Raw genomic sequence first — 26,066 nt, 5'->3', positions numbered from 1 at the left:
TTCCAGCATGACGATGACCCAAAACACATGGCCAAGGCAACAAAGGAGTGGCTCAAGAAGAAGCACATTAAGGTCCTGGAGTGGCCTAGCCAGTCTCCAGACCTTTTATCCGATTGAAAATCTGTGGATGGAGCTGAAAGTTCGAGTTGCCAAACGTCAGCCACCAAATCTTATTGATTTGGAGAGGATCTGCCAAGAGGAGTGGGCCAAAATCCCTCCTGAGATGTGTGCAAACCTCGTGGCCAACTACAGGAAACGTCTGACCTCTGTGATTGCCAACAAGGCATTTGCCACCAAGTACTAAGTCATGTTTTGTGAAGAGGATCAAATACTTATTTCCCTCATGAACATGCAAATCAGTGCATAATTTGTTAGACATGCATTTCTTTTTCATTTTTTGTTGATATTCTGTCTCTCAGTGTTACAACACATCTACCAATTGATTTTTAGACTGGTCATTTATTTGTGAGTGGGCAAACATTCAAGACCAGCAGGGGATCAAATACTTATTTCCTTCACTGTATCGCTTGTGTCCCTCTATTAGGGCTGATGCCCGGTTTGGATGAGTCTGCACTCCTAAATAGTTCCACGTTTTCTCCTTATGGATCCTCCTTAGGAATTCCTGCATAGGGGAAAAAAATTACCAAAACATTGTGCTTATCCATTTAAAACGTTTATTAGCTTAAAATAATTTCCAGTTTTCCACTCACATTTATAAGGTGTCTGAGTGCACCATGCTATATGTCTCGTTCTATAAAAAGAGATATACAAACTTTAAAAACAATCTGCAGCTTGTTGTCGTATTACCGCATCCAAACACCCCCAACCGTTTTGACGTCAAAGCCCCTCCCCTATCCCTATCAGCGTGTCCCCTTACATCAATTGTCCCCATCAGGTCTCATGGATCATTTGGATGCATATTGAGATCTGGGGTGCACAACTAAAATCTGGGGGTGCATGTCCCTCTAGAACCGTGTCTGGTTCACGTAGTTCTTACAAGTGTCCCTTTTAGAATCCGCACTATGGCTGCAACAGAATTCAAAGAATTACCACCGATTCCCAGACAGGCAAACTAGTGTAACTAGGATCAACTCAGAGTTGTACAGGGGAGGTTGTGTGTTTCTTATTTTATTATGTTTGAGTGTGATTTACGTGTACTTCGTTGCTAGGATGAAGGTCGCCAGTGTTCTAGCAACCAAGGACGCAGGTCACACTGAAGTGACAGTAGGGAAGAACCCACTGAGAAACACTTAGGGACTACACTCACCAGCCACCTTATTAGGTACAACTTGCTATTGCCAAGGAAATCTCCCCCCACACCATTACACCACCACCACCAGCCTGAACTGTGGATACAAGGCAGGATGGATTCATGATTTCATGTTTACGACAAATTCTGACCCTACCATCTGAATGTTGCCACAACCAGTCTGCCCATTCTCCTCTGACATCAACAAGGCATTTTTGTCCACACAACTGCCGCTCACTGGATATTTTCTCTTTTTTGGACCATTCTCTGTAAACCCTAGAGATGGTTGTGTGTGAAAATCTCAGTAGATTCTGTTTTTAAAATGCTCAGACCATCCTGACTGGCACCAACAACCATGCCTCGTTCAAAGTCACTTAAATCCACTATCTTCCCCATTCTGATACTTGGTTTGAACTTCAGAAAGTCGTCATCTTCAGCACGTCTACATGCCTAATGCCTGGTTCACACCATGCGTGTTGCAATCTTCTGCGGGAAAAAAAGTCCCTGACCCTATCAAAAAACAGACTGTAGTGAGTTTCTGCAAAAAGCACTAAATAACTCATAGGTGTGAACCAGGTCTTAATGCATTGAGTTGCTGCCATGTGATTGGCTGATTAGCAGTTTGTGTTACCAAACAATTGAACAGGTGTACCTAATAAAGTTTTATTTATTACAGGTACTTATATAGCGCCGTCAATTTACGCAGTGCTTTACATATATACTGTACATTCACATCAGTCCCTAACCCTCAACGGGTGTACAATCTAAGGTAAAAAACTATTGCATAGTCATAACTTGCACCAGAGGCTTCCATGTATGATATGTATGGGAAGGAGATCGATTTAAGTGGCCCTTTCGATTTCAGAAACCTATCATCCAGTTCAGTGGCAGTCTTAACGAAAATATTAACTGCTACAGTTGAGCCTCTGTGCACCTCCAGTAAAGAAGCATATTTGCTGGTTTGAAATTTTAAATCCGAAAGCTGTGGTTCCCTATAATTTTGGTCCCCAGCAACAGGTTTGGTAAATGAAAACTAGATAAATAAGCTTCTTGCTTTGATTTGTATTCTACGCTATATGCATGTAAATGTTCATCCTAATGTTTTAATGCATACAGTATAAGTGGACCCTGCGCTGCCTCCGCTTACATGTATTTATTTATTTCAGGTACTTATATAGTGCCGTCAATTTGCGCAGCACTTTACATATATATTGTACATTGACATCAGTCCCTAACCCTCAAGGGGCGTACAATCTAAGGTCCCTAACTCACATTCATACATACACATACTACGGCCAATTTTAGACAGGATCCAATTCACCTACCAGCATGTCTTTGGAGTGTGGGAGGATACCGGAGTACCTGGAGAAAACCCACGCAGGCACATGGAGAACATGCAAACTCCAGGCAGGTGGTGCCATGGCTGCGTGGTGCGATTCAAACCAAGGACCCTAGTACTGTTAGGCAGAAGTGCTATCCATTTAGCTACTGTGCTACCCAACATGTCACCCCTGAATTCAATAGGTAGCAGGAAGCTGCAGAATACCTTTGAATGACTTTCAGATTGACTGAAGGCTGGGTCATTTTGCACCTGTACTGCCAATTCTGATTACATGCTACTGCTATTTAAGCCCTGGTTCACACCGGTGCGATTAGTCATGCAATTTGACAGTTCCAAATGACATGACAAGTTGCACCCCATGTCGCACCAACTTTGAAAAACGTCCTACTTTTTTCCGATTTGATTGCGACTTGCATAGACTTTTGTAAAATGAAGTTGCAAGACGCAATGAGATCGGAGGTGCAAATCACAATTGTGCCAAAGTGGCATGATTTCTATTCCACACTGGTGTGAACCGGGGCTAAACTGCTTTCCCCAGTACTAAAGTATCCTCTTATTTACATCTGGCCTGCTGGTTTATGCTTCGATATTGTGTCATTGATTTTTTTTTTCTTTTCGTATTTTACAGTCCCTGGAGGATCGTAGATGACTGTGGTGGAGCCTTCACCATGGGTATCATTGGAGGAGGCATTTTCCAGGCTGTCAAAGGATTTAGAAATTCTCCCCAAGTAAGTGACAGTTTTTTCCCAATTTAGCCCAAAATGTTCCTAGTTTTTTGGTTGGTGTACAGTTAATTGATTGTTGTCTCTCCATTTGCTTAAATTTTTCTTTATTTTGTACTTTAGGGCATTAATCATCGTATGAAGGGCAGCTTAAATTCTATAAGAACTCGTGCGCCACAACTGGGAGGTGAGACACTTTTTTTAGAGATAGCTAAAGGCCAATGTTAGTATTTGAAATGTATTTCAACTATTTGTACGTTTTATATAATGCAGCTATCAGTCACTTCAGCTAACATTGTTGGTTTTGATCAGTAGTAATAAAGTCAATGGAGAGAGAGTAGGAAGGCTTCATGAAAACATTGCAGTGTATCAAAAGAAGTACAATGGTCCAAAGGCAGTTACAAAGAGGCAGCAAGTAAATCAGAACTTCTGCATACATGCTATTGGTCACTGATTCAAAAAGTATTGAAACCATTTCTTCAGCATGCATAGCCTGAGATATACCCCTCCCTATTAGATTGTAAGCTTCCAGGAGCAGGGCCCTCCTAACCCTCTTGTATTCCTTTATATTGTAAAGCACTGCGCAAATTGTTGGCACTATATAAATCCTGTATTATAATAATAATAATAATTAGGGATGCACTGAAATTCCGGCGGCCAAACCATATCTGCCGAAAATAGCCCTATCGGCATTTTGCCAATAGGGAAAAAGTGAGCCGATTAAAGTTGCTGATAATTACAGCCCAAGAGACCAATTAGGGGCGGACTGACTATTTGGCTGAGGGTTTGGGGGGTTGTGTGTACTGCAGTTTGCGCAGTTGGAGGGGGTGGCGGAGAAAGGCAGTTGCTGGATTTTTTTTTTCTTCACTTTATAGCTTTTAGAAGGAGCTGTCATTCGCCCTGCTGCTAAATTAAACAAAGGGGCAGGGTTACCCAGTGAGATTACCCAGTGACCCCGCCCCTTTGTACTTTAGCAGCAGGATGAATGACAGCTCCTTCTCGGAGCTATAAAGTGAAGAAAAAAAAAAGGCAATTGCATTTAAAAACCAGCAATGACCATTTAGCGGTGGCATGTGAAGGAGCCTGTCTGTATACACTGCTCCCTCACTGTATACACTGCTCCCTCACTGTATACACTGCTCTTCTCCTACCCCCTCCTTGCACACACTGCCCCCTCCCCCTATAAAGAAGACCGGTCACTTGTATGCTATCACATTGGGGACTATTGGTCCCCTATGTGATAGCAATAAAATCATAAGTTAAAAAAAAAAATAAAAACACATTAACCACTTGCCCTCTAGAGGATTCACCCCCCTTAATGTCCAGGCCTCTTTTTGCTACTCGGCGCTGCACTAATTCAACTGATAATTGCATGGTCATGCAATGCTGTACCCAAACAAAATTTACGTCCTTTTTTTCACACAAATAGAGCTTTCTTTTGGTGGTATTTGATCACCTGTGTGCTTTTTATTTTGCATGCTATAAACAAAAAAAGACCAAAAATTTTGAAGAAAAACAATATTTTTTACTTTCAGCTATAAAAAATATATAGTAAACTGAAAGCTAGTTATAAATTTAGGCCAAAATGTATTCTGCTACATGTTTTTGGTAAAAAAAATCCCAATAAGTGTATATTGATTGCTTTGTGTGAAAGTTATAGCGTCTACAAACTATGGTATAGATACTGCAATTTACGCCATTTTTTTGCTATACAGCGCTGCACTAGTTTAAAGGACAATTGCACGGTCATGCAATACGGTACATAAATGAAATTTATGCCCTTTTTTTCACACAAATAGAGCTTTCTTTTGGTGTTATTTGATCACCTGTGCACTTTATTTTTGGCGCTATAAACAAAAACATTTTTGAAGAAAATTTTTTGAAAAAAACAATTTTTTCTCATTTCGGTCATATAAAATATCCAAAAAAACTAAAATTTCGTCATAAAGTTAGGCCAAAATGTATTCTGCTACATGTTTTTGGTTAAAAAAAATCCCAGTAAGTGTGTATTTATTGCTTTGTGTGAAAGTTATAGCGTCTACAAACTATGGTATAGATAATGGAATTTACACAGCTTTTACTTTCTGACTGCTCATCACATTTCTTGAGGTGCTTAACTACCAGGATAGTACAAACACCCTCAAATGACCCCTTTTTGGAAAGTAGACACCCTAAGCTATCTGCTGAGAGGCATATTGAGTCCATGGAAGATTTATTTTTTTTCCACAAGTTTCTGGAAAATGACAAAAACATTTTTTTTCACACAAAGTTGTCATTTTAAATGATTTATTTCTCACACAAGCCATGGGTATATGTGGAATTTACACCCCAAAATACTTTGTTACTTCTGCTGAGTATGGGGATACCACATGTGTGAGACTTTTTGGAAGCATAGCCACATACAGGAGCCTGAAATCCAATGACCACTTTGAAAGCCTGAAGGTGCGTAACTTCCTCATTTCACTTCCTCAATACCTATCACAGTTTTGAAGGCCCAAGCATGCCAGGATAGCACCAACCCCCCCCCCCCCCCAAATTACCCCTTTCTGGAAAGTAGACACCCCAAGGAAATTAAAAAGAGGCATGGTGAGTATTTTGCAGATCTAATTTTTTCTCACAAGGTTTTCAAATAGAAAAAAAAATAGAAAAAATATGTTTTTGTTTTTTTTCTTCATTTTCCAAAAACTTGTGGCAACAGATGAGATCTGCAAAATACTTACCATGCTTCTTATCAAATTCCTTGATGTGTATACTTTCCAAAAAGGGGTCATTTGGAGGGGTTAGGTGCTATCCTGGCATTTCAGGGCCTTCGAAACTGTGATAGGTAGTCAGGAAGTGTAATGAGGAAATAAAGCCCTTTAAAAGCCTGAAGGTGCTTATTGGATTTTGGGGTCCTGTACTTGGCTAGACTGCCAAAATGTCTCTCACATGTGGTACCCCCATACTCAGGAGAAGTAGCAGAATGTATTTTCGGGAGTAATTTCACATATACTCATGGCATGTGTGAGCAATGAATCATTTAAGTGACAATTTTGTGTTTAAAAAAAAAAATTTTTTTGTAATTTTCCAAAAACTTGTAAGAAAATAAATTCTTCTATTGATTCAACATGCCCCTCAGCAAACAGCTTGGGGTGTCTACTTTCCAAAAAGGGGTTGTTTTGGGGGGTGGGGGCGTTTTTATTCCCAGCATTAGAAGTTTATGCCACACATCACTCACTCTTCTAACCACCTGAAGATCAAGCCTTTTCTGACACTTTTTGTTCACCTAAAAAAAAACAATTTTTTGCTAGAAAAGTAATTTAAACCCATATATATATATATATATATATATATATATATATATATATATATTTTAAAGCAGACACCTTAGTGAATAAAATGGTGGGTACTACAACTTTTATGGCACATAGTACTTGCGCAGTGATTTTTCAAAAGCAAATTGTTTTTAAAAAACACACTTTTTTTTTTTACTTTTAATGCACAAAAACACAATATATTGGCCAATTATTTGGTAAAATATAAAAGATGATGGTATGCCGAGTAAATAGATACCAAACATGACATGCTTTAAAACTGTGCATGCCCCATGCAATGGCGACAAACTGCATACAATTTTAATATCCATAGGCAATGCTTTAAAAGCTACCATTTTAGATTTAAAGAGGAGGTCTAGTGTTAGAATTACTGCCCTTGATCTGACGTTCATAGTGATACCTCACATGTATGGCACAACTGTTGTTTAAGTACCGGCACAGGGTCAATGCTTGTGCACACAGGTGTGCGCGCATCGGAGGGGTGAGGTTTTTATTTTTTTTTGTTTGTTTTCTTTTTGTTTTGTTATTTTTATTTTTTATTATTTTTACACTGTACCTTTTCATTTTTTCTGATCACTTTTAATGCTATCACAGGGAATGCAAATATCCCCTATAACTTCAATGGGCATTGTCATATATTCTTTTTTCAGAAATCTGGGTTCTATCCGACTCTAGATATCTCCTCTGCCCTTACATTATCTAATCAAACCAAGATCAGTGTGATCAGATGCTTTACCAATTTACAAATGGCGCTGTTTATATCCTGCGAAACTGAAATGATGAAATGCTCGTAGCTTTCTTAGGCTATAGAGATGATTGGCACCATTCTGGTCTCCAATCAGCTCCATGATCAGCTGGCAGAAACACCGGCTGCATTCTCAGGTTCCCCCGATGGCACGAGACTGCCCGAGAAGGCCGTGGAAGGCAGCGGGGGAGGGGGGGCATTGTCTCTCACTGCTTGTAAAAGCAATTCTGCAGCTAATTAGCAACTAGGATTGCTTTTACATGAAAGCTGATTGCTAGTTGAAAAAAATACCAGGATGATGCCTGCAGCTATAGGCATCATCCTAGTATAACCATTCAAAGTCCAGTGATGTACCAGTACATCGCTGATCCTTGTTGGGTGTATATGCTGTTCTTTTTTTTTTTTGTATGCAGACTGTGGACTGAATGAAAAAAAGAGAAGAAATCTCTGCCAAAAAAAAGTGTGTGGTATGCCCACCATTAAAATATACCGCCCTGCATCCACCCACTTCTACTGGTGAGCACAAATTAGGTCACACTTTGCCACAAGCGCCAGTTCCAAGATTGTACAAATGTCTAAATAGTGGCTGTCGCGAACGTGCGCACCAGAGGCAGGATGCAGCCTCCATTTTGTTAAGAATCTCCATTTTCTCCCCTCATTCTTTCCCCCCTTCCTCTCTGAGAGGCACAGTGACATATGGCAGTGTGTGTGCGTGTTAAAAGTGTCACAGTCAGAGCACAGCAGGGAACCCCAGAGCTATAAAACATTTCTGAGCGAAATGCCGGGTTGTCTACCAGAGCTGTACAATTTAGTACCTCGTAAACAGATAACGCAGCCTTCACAGGAGTTAAAGACATTGAACCAGATAACCTTTTTAAAAATCCATTTTTCCCCTATGTCTCATATCTTGGAATATGAGACACTTACATAAAACCCAGGCATATCGTCAGATTGGCCACGAGGAGGCGAACAGTTCGATAGGTTACTCTTCGTGGTTTGAATACATAGAAAATCAGAAAAGTAGATCTCTTGAACCATTTAGTGTAGAATTTCATAATTCATATCTAATCAATCCTCAGACGTGTCTGCATAATAATCTACCCGCGGGTGGAATGTCACTTGTGCATAGGAAAAGTTATGCGCAAAATATGAATTATGAGAGATTCTGACTCTAGTTGAGGTATCCGCCCGATGAGCCCTCCCTAAACGGGGCATTGGTCCTTGACTTCAGAGACACCCCCTGCTAGGGAACCACAAAATGGGCTGTCAGGCCTAAGAGAGGTAAGTTGAAGAATTCTCTCATTTAACATCAATACCACCTGGGGAGACCCGTACCCTTTCGCTCTTAAACTTGATCTGCTAACCCAGGACTTTGGCAAGTACTTGAACCCTTTAACCTCTCTCTGTTATCTCTTTGCTGTGCTGTTCTCTGTATGTATGTATGTGTGTGTGTGTGTGTGTGTGTGTGTATATACATATATGTATGTATATATGTTACATCTTTTTTTCTGTAAATATTTTTATTGCACCCCTTTTGACTTTCAGTAATAAATTTTTCCTTCTGAAAGTGTTGAACTGTTCTATAGCTCTTAATTGCAATTTACGAATTCCTGCCTCTAAAAGAGCGCTACTGTGTTTGTTTAATTGGCCTGCGGTGACCATGTTATACAGACGATTATATCAACCATTATAGTGTTATTGCTGGTATAGCCGAGTTTCCTCTTTCTCTGTACAAAAAGGAGGTGGTGGCAGTGTGAAGGGTTAATTGCATAATTAACCTGACCCAGTAACAATCGCTCAGGCTGCCGGTACATTGATTATGGTCCATTAGCTTGAAAATCGTTGTGTTGGGTGTGGCATTGTTACGCACGTGTCATCGCGGTTTCAGATTGGCCAGTCCTTCGGTCACGAGTTTGGTGAGATGGTCAGGGGTCTGACGCCGAGTTCGTCACATATTGGTGACAGCGATCGTGGAATTGTCGCATATTGGTGGCAGCGATCCCGCGTCAGTCACAGTGGCACGCTTGAATAAAAATTGTCCACGTATAAGTGGTTCCCCATATGGAAAAAGGATGACACCAAGTCCCAAACTATCTTGCCACTACTCCCCATGTAGTCTGGGCATCTGGGGGGGCTCCACGTGACTATCTTTTCCCTCATAAATCCGAAACTTATAAGTATAGCCTGTTGTCCTCTCACAGGTCTTCTACATGTTGACCCCATATCTGGCACGCTTGCTGGGGAGAAATTGTTTGAATGCAAGGCGGTCAGAAAAATTAATGAGGGACTCATCAACGCAGATTATTTGCTGGGGAGTATAGACATCTGCAAATTTTTTGTTAAGGTGATTTACAAGGGGCTGAATTTTGTGGAGTCGGTCAAATTCAGGGTCACCTCAAGGACAACAGAGTGTATTGTCGTTGAAATGCATAAAACACATACTCTCATATCTATGCCTGGTCATGGCAGCATTGAACACGGCATATGATGAATTGGGTCTGTGTACCAATACAACCGCAATTCATTTTTTTTAGTAATGCCATTGTTGAGGGTTAGGCCCCAAAAAAACATAAATTTGAAAACCGTAATGGGTTTCCATGTGAACGGTCTGCCAAGGTTTGAATTTTGGTTGGCGGCGATACATTGTTGTGCATATAAAATTCTTTGATCCACAATCAATGCATACAGATCTTCCGTGAAAAACACCTCCAAGAAAGCAAGGGGAGGAGTTAAATTGGCTATTTCCACCTGAATTCCTGGTTGGGCAGTGAATGGGGGAAGTACGGGTACTGCAGAATTTGTGGGTTGCCGGTCGGAAGGATACTAGGGGCTCTACAGGCCTGTGTGCGAATTTTTGGTGGTTGCGGGGACAATGCTTGTGCTCGCCACCTTACCAGCTTGTACTGCACTAATGGGACTCGCCACGTCGCCAAGTCATACTGCAGTGCTGGTATTATTATTATACAGAATTTATATAGTGCCAACAGTTTGCTCAGCGCTTTACAATATAACGGGAGACAATACAGCAACAATACAGTTCAATACAAGAGGGTTAGGAGGGCCTGATCCTTGGAGCTTACAATCTAAGAGGTATGTGAAAGACCAGGATGTACTAGACCGCTGGTGCTCACCAGTTCACCAAAAGGTAGCGCGGCACTAGTACTGGCACTCTGCTGCATATGAGAGTCATCAAAATTTACCGGCAAGTGCTAACAGAGATCAGGCCTGATTCTGCGTTTGATCTAGGTCTGTGCCAGGGTTAGTTAGGGTCAAAGGTCAGGGTCAGTTTTTGCTTGTTTTTTGTTTTTTTGCTCAGTTTTTTTTAGTTTTTAAACTACTCTGCTGCATATGAGATGAGTCATCAAAATTTACCGGCAAGTGCTAACAGAGATCAGGCCTGATTCTGCGAACACTGCGGTTTTCTGTGCAATGTATCAAGTGACAGTGACCTACTGACACTGCACTTGCTGGGGGAGAAGGGGTGGGTAAGCGTAGGGGCTAAACGCAGGTGCTGGCAGGTTCCGGGGCTGATCCCACTAACGCTGTTTTTTTGGGGACGCTATACTAATGTGAATGCTGGTATAGTGCTGATCTGATCAAAGATATTGATCCGTTCAGACACTATACTAGCAATGGAGATTTATTGTGTATGAGTGTCTTCCTGGCAATCAAGGGGTTAAATGTGATTATTGGTGTACTGATGGGCAATCTGACGCCATCTGGGAGGGGCGTGAAAACCACGGGAGCGCGAATCACGTGTGTGTGTGATTTTGCTCACTTGTGCCGCCCTGTAGCAGTTTTTCTGCTATAGGGTGGTCAGGAAGCGGTTACATAAGCGGTTCGTGTTACGGCGCTGCTTTATTTTAGCTGACAATTGCGTGGCCATGCAACGTTACACCAAAATTAAATTGACATCAAATTTTGTCATAAATTTCAGCCAAAATGTATTCTGCTCCATGTCTTTGCTAAAAAAAAATCCCAATACGTGTAAATTAATTGGTTTACTTGAAAGTTATAGCATTTACAAGTGGCGGTATATATACTGGATTTTTTTTATACTAATAATAGTGGCAATCGGCAAATTATGGCGGCGATCAGCAACTTATGGCGGGACTGCGGCGGACATTCTGACACTGGGGGGAACTGACTTAGGGTTACTGACATCCCCAGTGACACCAATACAGTGATCAGTGCAAAAAAAAAAAAAAAAACACTGACACTGTACTAATAGCACTGGGGGAGGAAGGGGTTAACTTTTGGAGACAATGAAAGGGTTAACTGTGTGAGGGGAGTGTTTTACTAGGGAGCGGGGTGTGTACTGGTCTGTTACACACTGGCTGTGACCAGCGATCTCGGAACAGTGAGCTGAAAGCTGACAGGGAGGAAAGCTCCATTGAAAACAATGCAGCCTTCCTCTCTGTCAGTGATTGCCGGCAATCGCCAGGCTCCGGCGGGTAATCACCAGCCGGGACCCAGTGATTGACATCTGTGGCCGCGATCGGTGCCGTGGGTATGGCGGTCATGCGCTTCACATGCGCCCCCTACCCCGGAATGCAGGATCACGTTTGTATACATGATCCTGCGCACAGGGGCCGCCTTGTAGCAGTATATTTACTGCGGGCGGTCCCCTAGTGGTTAAAGGTTAAAAAAAAAAATTGAGCCTCCCCACCCCCACATACGCAGACATTTCGGTTTTGGTTTTCGGCCAAGTGCATCTTGAATTTTCGGTTTCGGCACCAGAATTTTCATTTCGGTGCACCATTATAAAAAGCTAAAAAGTTTAAAGCCCTGCCTGTTTGTGCATGGGAATCTGTTGGGGAACACAGAATCTGATCTAAGTTTAGTCAGTGGTTCAGATGAACAGATGTTTAGTATGTGTTTTCTGCTATGGACTTGTTGTAGAAAGCCCTCCTACACTGAAACTGCTTCCTGCCTTGGTAAATATAGAGTGCAGGGCAAACTTGCTTAGACTACATGGGTGTCTCTGTCTCCTGCATGGTTTACCACTGCCAATACCCCCTGAGCCCAGCCCATTCTCCTTTCAATACTTAGATATAAATACAGGGCACCACAGCATGAGTACAAATCAAGGGATGGACCTTTAATATCTGGGATAATTGCCACAGAACAGCCATCACGTTTTCCCATAGAACAAGTTTCCTGTAAATTCAGTATACACCAGCTGTTCATTCAGCTACATCATAATGCACATTCCATTCCTCCAGTACTTTTGGCAATGCTATAACCTTGTTTCCCTTGTGGCAACCGTATTGCATCACCCAAAGCAAGCAATAATTATTCTGGCGTTTTTCCAAACTGATATCTAAAAGGCCTTGAAGAAGACTGACAGGCAAGCTGAAAGAACCTTAGCACAGATGTAAATTGCTAGGTTAACTGCTTCCCGACTGCCCTATAGCAGAAATACTGCTACAGGGCAGCACGGGTGAGCAAAATTACGCGTGTGTGTGTGTGTGTGTGTATATGTATATAGATGGGGGTGTGTGTGTGTGTATATGTATGTATGTGTGTGTGTGTATATATATATATATATATATATATATATAATTATATGTGTGTATGTGATTTTTGCATTCAGGTGTAGGGGCATGCGTGAGCCCTACCCGTGCCGCCATTCTCGGCTGTCAATCACCAGGTTCTGGCCAGTATTACTCGCCTACTCCCAGTGATTTCCAAGGATCTCCGACGGTGAGCAGAACTATTTGGTTTACTAACAGTGTTCCTCCCTGTGAGCTTGGGCACACTGCTTTGGATGGCTTTAGACAGCACAGCCATCCAAAGTAGTGTGGTACCAGTGAACCACACACACACCGCCCCCTTCCAGCACACAGTTAACCCCTTCCTACCCAGTGCCATTAGTACAGTGTCAGTGTTTTACACATATTGTGATTTTTTTTTTTTTTTTTTTTTAGCAAAGGCATGTAGCAGAAAACATGTTGGTGTAAATTTATGACGAAATTTGATTTTTTTTTCTTTTTCCTACTGGACATGTTTAATAGCAGAAAGTCAAAAATAGTGTTTTTGTTTTTTTTTTTTCTTTTTTTTATAGCACAAAAAATAAAAACCGCACAGGTGATCAAATACCACTGAAAGAAAACTCAATTTGTGGGGAAAAAAGGGACGTGAATTTAATTTGGGTTTCATTTGCGTTGCATGACCATGCAATTGTCAGTTAAAGTGATGCACCGCTGTAACACAAAAAATGGTCTTGTCTGGAAGGGGGGTAAATCCTCAGGTGGGCAAGTGGTTAAATCTCTTTCCACACGTCGGGTTGTTCATTGGGGGCGGAGCCTAACTATGGCAGCGGTGGAGAGCTTGCGGTAGGAGCTCCCGCCTGGAGCCCCTCCGACCGATCCCCCTTTGACCCACAAAATCCCCCTGAAGGTATGGAGCCCTAGAAGCCAGAGACCTACCTCGGCCTGGCGGGTTCCTTCGGCCGAGTGGCGGCCCGCGGGAGGAAGAGCCGGGTAACGGAGACCAGCAGAGAGTATCGGGGAAGCTGACTGTGGTTGCCGGGAAACAGGGAGGCGCGGCCGGGACATGTGACTGACCGCAGTGCATCCCTGGGAGGAGAGGAAGCCGGCCGGATACGGAAAGCCATCGTTGGAGCCCTGTGTGGGTGAACTGAGAAGAACTCTTTTCCAAACAAGGAAGGGGGGGGGAGTTCTGGAGGGTCCCCCTGAGAGCAAGAGAGCCAATCCACCGGAGGAGCTGGAGAAATGGAGACATCCCATGAGAGGCGCAGGGAGGGTGAGTGACTCCGGCTGTGGCCTCAAAATAAAAAAAAACAAAAAAACTGTGATGATATGGGAGAAACTGTGTTAAGCTGAAGGAAGGCAGAGATTGAGAGAAAAGAGGGGACCCCCAGGGAATATAAAGGAGAAGAATATAAGGTGCTGGCAAAGAAACACACAGAAAAGTTAACAGATAGGGCTGGGATCTCCAGTCCTATATCACATTGATTTTTCCTTTTTTTTTTTTTTGTTCTTCTGTGTGAAATACTAGTTTGAGTGAAAAATAAAAGAACCAAAAGAAATGAAGAACAAAAGTGCAAAAGGAACTGGCCCTAAAGGGATCCAAACGGGTACAATTAAAAAGTACACATCCCAGGGAAACGGGACCCCGGAAAGGCCCCAGAGCAGAAATGACAAAGGAGAATCAGAATTAAGTATGCAAAGTAGTCCCAAGCAATTAATGGATCTGGACAGCAGTAATCAACAAATATCAGAGATAGAAAAAGATTTACAAATCCCAAATAAAAAAGAGATGACAGAAATGTTTAAAGAACTGGAGAGAACAATAAAGCAAGAAATGGTAAATATTCGGAGTGATCTGGGGCAGTTGTTAAGAGTGGAGGAAACGGAGCAGAAAGTTAAAAATCAGACCCAGATCATATCCGAATTAGAAAAGAAGATAACTAACATGGAAAAAGTTCAGGAAAAATTGCAGTACAAGGCGGAAATTCAAGAAAATAGAGAAAGAAGGAGAAATATAAGGATAAGAGGGGTACCGGAAAGCCTAAAAGGAGAACTAATGGAAGAGGCGGTTGGCAAATTACTGAACTTTATAACGGGAAACTCTGATATGGAAAGGATTAATATAGAAGGAATCTCCAGAAATGGGAAAATCCAGGGGAACCAGGAGAAGGATAGGCCGAGAGACATACTTGTTAAATTTTATGATCTGCAGCAAAGGGAAAGAATTTGGAGGAAAATTAAAGGAAAATCAGTAATAAAATACAGAGAAATGGACATTCAAATATACGCGGACTTGTCATCGGAGACTCTCTGGAGGAGGAGAGCTCGGAGGCCTTTGCTGGAGCAGATGAGAAAACAGAAGGTGCAATATAGATGGGGGGTACCGGAGTGTTTAATAGGATGGAAAAACGGAACAACAGCCCATTTGAGGTTCCCAGAGGACTTGAGAAATTTTTGTGATAGACTGGAAATGTAGAGAATTGAAATTAATGAATGGAAAGAAGAACCTGGGGGAAATAGATTAAGGAGAGGGGAGGGGCGGAGACTGGTGGAGGGGGGAGGTAGGGGGGGGGAGAGGGAGAGGAGAGAAGGTTTTTTTTTTTTTTTTTTTTTTTTTTTTTCTTCTCTCTGGCCCTCCTTGTCCCTAATCTGCCTTCTGTTTCCTCCTTCACTCATCTAGCTTAGCTCCATCTCTTCTCCTTTTTGTTAAGAAGTACAAGTAGAAAGGGGTCAAAGGGGAGAACTGGACGGAGGGGAGGTTAGCCATGGGAGGAGTGTAGCCCTAAGGACTAAATCAAAGGTGGATGTTAGTTCCACAAATGATGAATAGGCAAAGTGAAGGCCTAAAAGGAGGGGGGAGGGGAGGGATGGTGGTGAGGTTGGGGGGGAGGGGAGGGAGAGGAAAGGGATTGAGGGGGGAGGGGGGGAGGGATAAGGGGAGAGAAAAGGTTAGTGGGATAAATACGCTCTACAGGTATAAGAAAGAGGAAAGTAAGGAGGAAAAGGAGTCAGGAGGAAAAGAGTAGGATGGAAGAAATCCAATATATAACCTACAATGTAAAAGTGCTAAATTGTCCAGGAAAGAGATTTAGGTTATTTAAAGAACTACAACATAGAAAATCCTCAGTGATATTTCTGCAGGAAACACACTTAGAGATAGAGTCGAAGGTTAGACTGAGAACCAGATACTTTCCGACATGGTTTTATGCGGATTCACCAATTAAAAGAGCAAAAGGAGTTGCTATAGGCTTTGCTAAAAATATAAGGTTTGAGGTTGAGGAGAGATTGACGGACCCGGAGGGAAGGTTCCTATTTTTGAGAGGTAAATTACAGGGAACTGAGTGCACAATAGCGAATATATATAGTCCAAATAAGAAGCCAGAGACATTTGTGAGAGAAGTGTTGAAGAGACTGATGGACTTTAAAAAAGGGTGTATGTTAGTGGCGGGTGATTTTAACCTCTGTATAGACCTGAAGATGGATACTACTTCCTGTGCGAGGAGAGAGGAAAGCAAGTCCTTGAGAAGGTTAAAAAAATGATGCATGAGTGTCAACTGGTGGACATCTGGAGAATTAGGAATATGAAAGAGAGATTACACTTTCTTTTCGCAAGTACACGAGACTTATTCTAGACTAGATTACATATTAGTAGAACATCAAATGATAGAATGGGCGGGGGAAGTAAAAATAGGAGAAAGCACCCTGTCGGATCATGCCCCAGTTGAAATGAAGTTAAGATGGGGTAGAGAGGAGAGAGAGGGATATGTGTGCCGGATGAATGAGGCACTCCTCATGGATGAAGAGATTAGTCGAAGAATTGAGAGGGAAATTGAGTGTTTTTTTGAAGAGAATGAGACAGAGGATGTATCGGTAGCAACGGTGTGGGAAGCTCATAAAGCTTACATTAGAGGTCTGCTCATTGCAATGGGGGCAAAAAAGAAAGGAAAGAAAAGATAGATTATTAAATGAAATAAATGATCTTGAACAGGTGCATAAAAGGGAAAGATCTAAGGAGATAATGCAGGGGTTAATAAAGAAGAACTAGAGAATGTAATGGAGGAAGAAAAAAGAAGAGCCTTTAATAAAATAACATGTGAAAGGTATAGATGGGGAGATAGGCCGGGAAAGTATTTAATGAGAACCTTAAGAAAGAAGAAAAATAGAAATTATATTGAGAAAATAAGAAACCCCAAGGGGGAATTTCTACACTCAACCAAGGATATTGCCAGAATATTTAAAGAGTATTATAATGAGTTGTATAATATCATACCCCAGGATAAGTTTAAGAAAATGGAAATAGTAAATAGGGGGAAAAGAAAGATATACCTAAAGGAAGCAGGCCTACCGAAATTAAGAGAAATACAACTGAACACTTTAGAGGAAGAAATAACTTCAGAGGAAATAAAAATAGCGTTAAAAAGCATGGCGGGAGGGAAGAGTCCGGGTCCAGACGGATATACAGTTAAATACTATAAAAAATATATAGAGCTTTTAATACCCAAGATGAAGAGTTATATGAACGCCTTGGGGAATGGGATGGAGATGAGGGGAGAATCGTTACAGGCTAATATAGTATTGATTCAGAAGGAAGATAAAGATCCCTCGCAATGTGCGAGTTATCGACCAATAGCGCTATTGAATGTAGACACTAAAATATTTGCAAAGGTGTTGGCAAATAGACTAAAAGAACTGATGCCGGAGTGGATACATAGAGATCAAGTGGGGTTTGTTCCAGGAAGAGAGGGTAGAGATAACGCTCTGAGATCACTGCTGCTTATACAAGAGGGTAAGAAAGGGAAAACCCCAATGATACTGATGTCGATAGATGCCGAGAAGGCATTCGACAGAGTAAGCTGAGGTTTTATGATGGACACCCTGGAAGCGTTAGGAATGGGAGATAGAATAAGAGGGTGGATTGGAGAGTTATATAGAGGGCCTACCGCCACCATAATGGTAAATGGAGGAAGATCAGAGTATTTTAAGATGTCAAATGGTACAAGACAGGGATGTCCATTGTCTCCACTGTTATATGTGTTATCACTGGAGCCCTTGCTGTCTAGGATTAGGAAGAATATAGACATAAAAGGAATAAAGATAGGAGATAGAGAAAATAAGGTAGCGGCGTATGCGGACGATTTGATGTTCTATGTAGGAAATCCCAGAACATCACTTCCAAATCTAATGAAAGCATTGAGAGAGTATGGAGAACTGTCGAATCTGAAAATAAACCCGACAAAGACTGAAATTTTAAATATCAACCTTAAAAATGGTGAAAAGGAAAAACTAAAAGAGGAATTCCCTTTCCTTTGGAGAGATAAAGATTTAAAATATTTAGGAATAAAATTATCAGCCTCAACCACGAACTTATATAGAGCCAATTATATAGCACTATTAAATGAGATAAAGGCGGAGCTGAGGAGGGTGGGAAATGGAAATCCATCGTGGATGGCACGCATAAACCTGATAAAGATAATTGTCCCTAAAGTATTACACAAATTTCAAATGATCCCAATTAAACTCCCAGTGACATATTTTAAAGAACTTAGGAAAATGATGATAAAATATATATGGAGAAATAAAAAACCTAGAATAGGTTACAAGATATTGACTAGAAGTAAAGAGAGAGGAGGATTGGGAGTACCAGATTTCAGGAGATATTATAGAGCGGGGATTATTGCGAGAATTTGACTGGATCCATAATCCGGAGAAAAGTTGGGTTAAAATTGAAAAAGCACTGAGTGGAATAAGTTTAAGTAAAAGTATTTGGGTACCAGCACAATATAGGGAATTAGAGGAGAGCACCAGTAAGTATACTTTGAATGTTTTAAAAGAATGGGATTTACTACACAGACAAAAGGGGTGGGTTTTTAATTCACACTTAATACCACTTAGGAACACAAAATATTTCATCCCGGGTATGGATAGTATAGCAGGGAAATGGATCATAAAACAGGAGGCGCAATTGAGAGATATAATGGTAGGGGAGGAAATTGGGTCATATAAGGATATGGAAGACAGAACAGGAGAGGTTTTTAACAAGATGGATAGATTAAGATATTACCAACTGAAGTACTTTTTTGAGAGTCTCTCAAAGCCCATAAGAACTAGAAAAGATTGGAACCCATTCGAGAAATTATTTGAGTCACGGGGAAATGGTAGACACGGAATGGCAAAAATACACAAGATATTATTGGAGATTGACACTGACACAAAATTAATGCACATAGAGAAATGGGAAAGAGACATAGGAAGAAAAATAGAGGAGGAGGAGAAGAGGAAAATGTTCACATTAATTCATGAAAATATTAGTATGCGGGAAGTAGAAATAAATTATAAGTGTTTGAATAGATGGCACATTACCCCTAATGTAGAGCACAAGATGAATACGGAGTTGTCACGGATGTGTTGGAGAGGATGTGGTGAGGTTGGCACGTGGTATCACATGTGGTGGGAGTGTTCAGAAATACAGGTGTTTTGGTGGAAGATTATTTATTTAATAGGGAAAATGACTAAAATCAATATAGGATTGGATCCAGAACTATGCCTCCCCCATGTCTCGGAGCTCTCTACGAAAGTATATAAGAGTTCCGGGATATGGCATTATTTGACCGCAGCAAAGAGTCTGATCCCCAGGTTCTGGAAGAAAAGAGAGGTGCCAACTGAGGAGGATTGGATAAGTAGAGTAAATCAGCTATCTGGGACAGAAAGATTGTATTATACGTACGAGGACAAGTTGGAGTTGTATAATAATAAATGGAAAGTCTGGGAAGAATATGAAGTAAAGTGGAAATATATGATGAGATAACATTCCTGGAAGTGGAATTAGAACAGAGTTTAGGAATAACAGAAAGACATGGAGTTAATGAGAGAAAAAGGAAAGTGGAGCGTGGGTGGGAGAGGGATGGAGGGGAGGGGGAGTTCGGGAGGGGGGATGGTAAGAAAAGGAAGTTATATATATGGTCAAATAAAGTATATAAATTATTGTTTTGATAATTATAATGATAGAAATGTTGAAATGACATGTATAAGACTTGAAAATAAATATTTATAATAAAAAATCTCTTTCCACACAGCATAGTCCTCATTTGTTCCACATACAGTTGCAAGAAAAAGTATGTGAACCCCTTGGGATTACGCAGAGTTTTGCATGAATTGGGCATAAAATGTGCTCTGAACGTCATCTAAGTCACAACAATAGAAGAACACAGTCTGCTGAACTTAATACTACACAAACATTAGATGTTGCCATGGTTTAATTGCACATAACATGTAAACATTCACAGTGCAGGGAGAAAAAAGTATGTGAACCTTTGGACTTAATAACTGGTTGACCCTCCTTTGGCAGCAATAACCTCAACCAAACGTTTCCTGTAGTTGCAGATCAGACCTGCACAACGATCTGGAGTCATTTTGGACCACTCCTCTTCACAAAACTGTTTCAGTGTAGCAATATTCTTGGGATGTCTGGTGTGAATCGCTCTCTTAAGGTCATGCCACAGCATTTCAATCGGGTTGAGGTCAGGACTCTGACTGGGCCACTCCAGAAGGTGTATTCTGGGCTGTTGCAGCCATTGTTTTGTTGAATTACTTGTATGCTTTGGGTCATTGTCCTGTTGCATCACCCATCCTCTGCGGAGCTTCAGTTGGCGGACAGATGGTCATACGTTTTCCTGCAAAATGTCTTGATAAACTCTGGAATTCATTTTCCCATCAATGACAACAATCCGTCCAGGCCCTGAGGCAGCAAAGCAGCCCCAAAGCATGATGCTCCCTCCGCCATGTTTTACAGTGGGGATAAGTTTTGATGTTGGTGTGCTGTGTCTTTTTTTCTCCACACATAGTATTGTGTGTTCTTCCCAAACAACTCAATCTTGGTTTCATCTGTCCACAGTATATTTTGCCAGTAGTGCTGTGGAACATCCAGGTGCTCTTTTGCAAACTTCAAACGTGCTGCAATATTTTTTTTGGACAACAATGGCTTCCTCCGTGGTGTCCTCCCATGTACTCCATTCTTGTTTAATGTTTTCCTTATTATAGATGTGTCAACAAAAATGTTAGCATGTGCTAGAGATTTCTGTAGGTCTTTAGCTGACACTCTGGGATTCTTCTTTACCTCATGCAGCATTCTGCGCTGTGCTCTTGCAGTCATTTTTACAGGACGACCACGCCTAGGGAGAGTAGCAACAGTGCTAAACTTTCTCCATTTGTAGACAGTCTGTCTTACCGTGGACACATGAACATCAAGTCTTTTGGAGATACTTTTGTAACCCTTTCCAGCTTCATGCAAGTCAACAATTCTTGATCGTAGGTCTTCTGAGAGCTCTTTTCTGCGAGGCATGGTTCACATCAGACAGTGCTTCTTGAAACCAGTAAACCCAAAACAGGTGTGTTTTTTAAGGGCAGGACAGCTGTCAGCAACATATCCAATATCATCACACTGATTGGAGTCAAGGTTGGCTCACTCCTGGCTCCAATTAGCTCTGGGATAAGTCATTAAGCTAGGGCCTCGCATACTTTTTCCTCCCCGCACTGTGAATGTTTACATGTTATGTGCAATTAAACCATGGCAACATCTAATGTTTGTGTAGTATTATGTTCAGCAGACTGTGTTCTTCTATTGTTGTGACTTAGATGACGTTCAGAGCACATTTTAGGCCCAATTCATGCAAAACTCCAAGTAATCCCAAGGGGTTCACATACTTTTTCTTGCAACTGTAACTGTTAAGATCCTGATGAGATGTCATGTCCAATGATGATGCCTTTCTTGTGTGTTGCATAGTACAAGTATGCCTGTTCATTCACAAGTCCAGACACTGATTTTTCATGTATAGCGTATGCTTCACCTCTGCATTTGGAGCTCCTCAGTATGGCATGTGAAAGAGGGTAGAAAAAAGATACATAAAGGTCCCCATCCTTAATACAAATACAGCACTGTTGGAGCAGTTTTATTTTTCCCTTTTTCGAGCTGACCTTGCACCAAAATAGCAAGGTCTGGTTTTATTTTCAAAATTTAGCAAAATTGAACTTAAAAAAACAACCATTGGGAAAAAATATGGTCTGACCTTCTCTCATTGTGTTTGGCAAGGGTGATGTCACCATCTCTCAATCCCTCTGAAAGGAAGATGCTGCAGCATCTTTATATGAGATTTTAACTATTCTGCATTCCGTGGGATCTCAAAGTATTACGGGGTCTATTCTTGTTTCAAAAAAAAAAAAAAAAAAAGTGTCAAGCATTCACCCATCTGTAACCATTTTTCCATGTTTCGTCCTATGTTTATTCCCTATGACTTCCAGCTCCATCTAGTGGCATAATGTGCTATTTTCTTGAAATACTTAAACCACTTGACCTTCAGAAGGTTTTGCCCGCTTTATAACCAGGGTATTTTGTTTGCTATTCAGCACTGCGCTACTTTGCCTAGAAATTGCTCAGTCACCAAAACTGCACGCAAATGAAATTTATATCATTTTTTTCGTCACACAAATAGAGCTTTCTTTTGATCACCACTAGGTTCTTTTATTTAAATGAAAAAAGACCAAAACTTTTGAAAAAAAAAAAAGATATCTTCTACTTTTTTATAAAACATAGCCAATAAAAATCTAAAAAATCTAATTTCTTCACAAATTTAGGCCAAATGTATTCTGCTACATGTCTTTGTAAAAAAAAATATCCCAATAAGTGTATATTAATTGGTTTGGTTTGTGTGAAAGTGGTGGGCAGTATTAATACCATACACTGTCACTGTACTAATGACACTGGCTGGAAAGGGTTAACATCTAGGGGCAATCAAAGGGTTAACTGTGTGCCTAACAATGTGTGTGTGCTGGCTTTACTTTACAAAACACTGAAATGAGTACAGGGAATAGCTATACAGTAAACACAGATTTCTGTGTGTGATTGGGCACAGATGATCAGCTGACTTCAACCAGAATCATTGGCTGAACTCAGTTGCCATAGTTGTGCTGTGTTCAAGCCCGGAAGCAGGCAAATCACATATAAAAAATAATTCTCTGTGCCTCCCCAGCACAGTAAATATACAGCGGCAGGACGGCAAGTGGTTAATTTGGAAAATGCAGCATTATGTCCACTAGATGAAGCTGACAGTCATAGGAAATAAACATAGACAACGTACAGGGAAAACTTTGATATGGCAGGCAGGGGTGTGGAAATGAAAAAAAACAAAAAACTACTTGTCCAGGGACTAAATTGGGGTCCTAGTCTACTTGTCCCTCATGACAATTTACTTGTCCAGATAAAAAATAAATACATAAAAAAAAAATACATACTTTTTAACCAAAACCATATTTAAATCTGAGGTGCTTTTAGGAATGTCTGGGGCTTTTAAAATCGAAAGGGGCTTTATGGCGACTTAAGCGTTTAATATTTTTAACATTGCACTGTTTATCTCCTCCTCCCCTCCCTGCATGTCTCCAGCACTGCACCCAGGGACTAGCAGGGAGGAGAGAGACCTTGCAGTGTAATGAGCACCGATTGGGTGCTCCTCGGGAAAGGGGAGTGTCAGGCTTATCCTTTATCCCTTTTGCTGCCAGAGCTGTTTTTGCGGTTTTTCCCCAAGTGTAAAAAATAATTTTAGGCTTGAAGATTACACAAAACCCCAAAACATGATATATTTTCTGAAAGCAGAGACCCTAGAGAATAAAATAGTGGTAGTTCCAATTTTTGTATGTCACATGATGTTACCAATATTACTGTAAAATTTCAGTAAAAAATACACTTAAGTTAATTTTAGGGCACAAAAAAGTAATAAATTACCCTATTTAATTGTAAAATATAAAAGATGAGGTTGCACTGAGTAAATAGAGGAGAGAAAAAAGGAGGTGCCAAAAACTAAGTGCGGATTATTTGTTGTCACCTTTAATGGACGGGTATAAAACACTCACAAGAACAAAGATATAATAAAGCTCATCTGTATAAAAGGTCATCTGTGTAGGACCACTCTCTTCCATCCTATACGGTACCGCCGGGCAAGCCAGAGTGACAGCTGGAGCCATTGGTGCAGTGGAGGGACTCCCCTGGGTGTGTGGCTGGGCTGGAGCCGGTCAACTGTGTCTGTATCCAGGAAATGGCTGCACGACCAGCGTGAAACACACACGCGGAAGTGACATCACCAGAAGTAGGAGAGCCATTCGGAAGATCTCAAGAACACAGGACAGGCTACGCGCTTGGAGCCTCTAGCTCCTTCTATAGGCCTGATATTGCCAGGAAAAGGACTGCTTAAATAGAGCTAGTATTCATCGTGGGACCGCAACGCTCATCTAAACTTAAAGGAACAGAACAAAAAGTCACATTACAAGCAAATTCGTCTGAAATGAACTATATATAAGGAGGGTGGTAAAAGTGGAATGCCGGAGCATAGAATATGCTCAAATTCATAAATATATAATTTAGAAATGAATATAAAATAAGATCTTATGCTGGGCAGAACAAAAGATTATTATAACAACATCAAAGTATTGTACAGGGGTATATAAAAAATGTACATATAAAAATGATGGCGAAAAAAATATATATATACTGCTGCATATGATACATAGGTACATAAAACGCTGCACCTATGCAATCAGGATATTGGAGAGAAACTAGCTGAAATGGTGGGGGGGGGAACAAAAGTACTCTAACGGAATACTATGTAAGGGAGGTGATAACGCCAGGATACTATTATAAAAAGTGTGCTCTGATGCATATTACATAATTTAAGAATAAATATTAAATAAGTCAACATAAAATCACATGCTGAGCAGAACACTAAAAAATTAGACATTACAAATTCAGAAGAAATCATCATGAACTATAGCACAGAGATATGTGGGACATGTACATGTAGCTGGAATATGGACATGATGGCGAAAAAAAACTTCAGTGCAGCCTATCAGTGCCTATCACTGCAGCCTCATTAGCGCACATCAGTGAAGGAGAAAATCACTTATTTACAAAATTTTATAACAAAAACTAAGAAAAAATGTTTTGGTTTCTTTTCAAAGATTTCAGCAGTTTTTGGTTTAAGAAAAAATAAAAAACCCAGAGGTGATTAAATACCACCAAAATAAAGCTCTGTCACAAAAAAAGATGAAAATTTCATATGGGTACAGTGTTGCATGACCGTGCAATTGTCATTCAAAGTGTGACATCACTGAAAGCTGGAAATTGGCCTGGGCAGGAAGGGGGTATAAGTGCCCTGTAGGCAAGTGGTTAAACAAAATCTGCTTATCCTGGAGATCAGCTTTAACCATTGTAAACACACCTGATCAACCCCTACACCAGTTTCACCCATCCCTGTCACTTTTGCTGGTATCCTTGTAAAAGTGTAGAAAAATATAAAAGCCTATGAATTAAAAATTATTCAGAAAAGAGTAGAGATTGTCATTACATGTTTTTGCCATAAGGGTATTTTTATGGTTATTCACATTCTGTACATTCTTTGGAACTGTTGCATATACATTTGTGATGGCTATTAATATGAACTCACTTGTGTTACAGGTTTACTGATCATTGTGTGAATATGACAATGTTCATTCCTACATCTCACTATTTTTTTTAACAGGTAGCTTTGCAGTGTGGGGAGGCCTCTTCTCCATGATTGACTGCAGTCTGGTAAAGGTTAGAGGAAAGGAGGATCCTTGGAACTCTATCACCAGTGGAGCCATGACTGGGGCAATTCTGGCTGCCAGAAGTGAGTGTCAGACTGACACGGGTAACAAAAGCCCTGTGCTTATTTTTGGCTTCTGGTTTACAGTGTGATGTGTGGTTAGTTCCCTCCATGTGCTATATAGCAATGCTAATTTGTCTTTTGCATTTTTCTCTTAGATGGTCCTGTAGCCATGGTGGGATCCGCTGCAATGGGTGGCATACTTCTTGCTCTCATAGAAGGAGCAGGTATCCTGCTAACGCGATTTGCCTCATCACAGTTTGCAAACGGTAGGTTAAATCGGTATTACAATGTAATAGATATAACAAGGGTGGGTTTTACACATACTACAGTACACAATAACAAGTACTGTACCTGCAGTTGTGCAGAAAAACAGCAGTAAAAAGATACAATGGTAGAAGGGGGCAAGTAAGAAACAGCAAGGGCATCTGCTTATGTCAGATGTTTTGTTTGCTTATTTGTATATAGCAGTTTGAGAAAAACTATAGGGTTGTGTTTTCCTCCTATTATACATGCTTTATACTGACATGATTT

General features: G+C 40.8%; 1 protein-coding gene across 1 annotated transcript in view; it reads left to right on the top strand.

The window, feature by feature from the left end:
- Positions 1-26,066, top strand: part of TIMM17A (translocase of inner mitochondrial membrane 17A) — a 33,314-nt gene that overhangs the window by 1,856 nt on the left and 5,392 nt on the right. Inside the window, exons 2-5 of the mRNA XM_089653637.1 lie at positions 3,220-3,319; positions 3,437-3,500; positions 25,428-25,556; positions 25,691-25,801. Coding sequence (XP_089509763.1) covers positions 3,220-3,319; positions 3,437-3,500; positions 25,428-25,556; positions 25,691-25,801 — 404 coding nt within the window. The remainder of the gene's footprint in view (positions 1-3,219; positions 3,320-3,436; positions 3,501-25,427; positions 25,557-25,690; positions 25,802-26,066) is intronic.

This window comes from Staurois parvus, unplaced genomic scaffold (genome assembly GCF_062004578.1).
Source record: "Staurois parvus isolate SC_StPar_1 unplaced genomic scaffold, SC_StPar_1.0 ptg000717l, whole genome shotgun sequence".
NCBI classification, from domain to species: domain Eukaryota; kingdom Metazoa; phylum Chordata; class Amphibia; order Anura; family Ranidae; genus Staurois; species Staurois parvus.
Note: the sequence above shows the minus strand (reverse complement) of the source record. Positions and strands in the feature narration are given on the sequence as shown.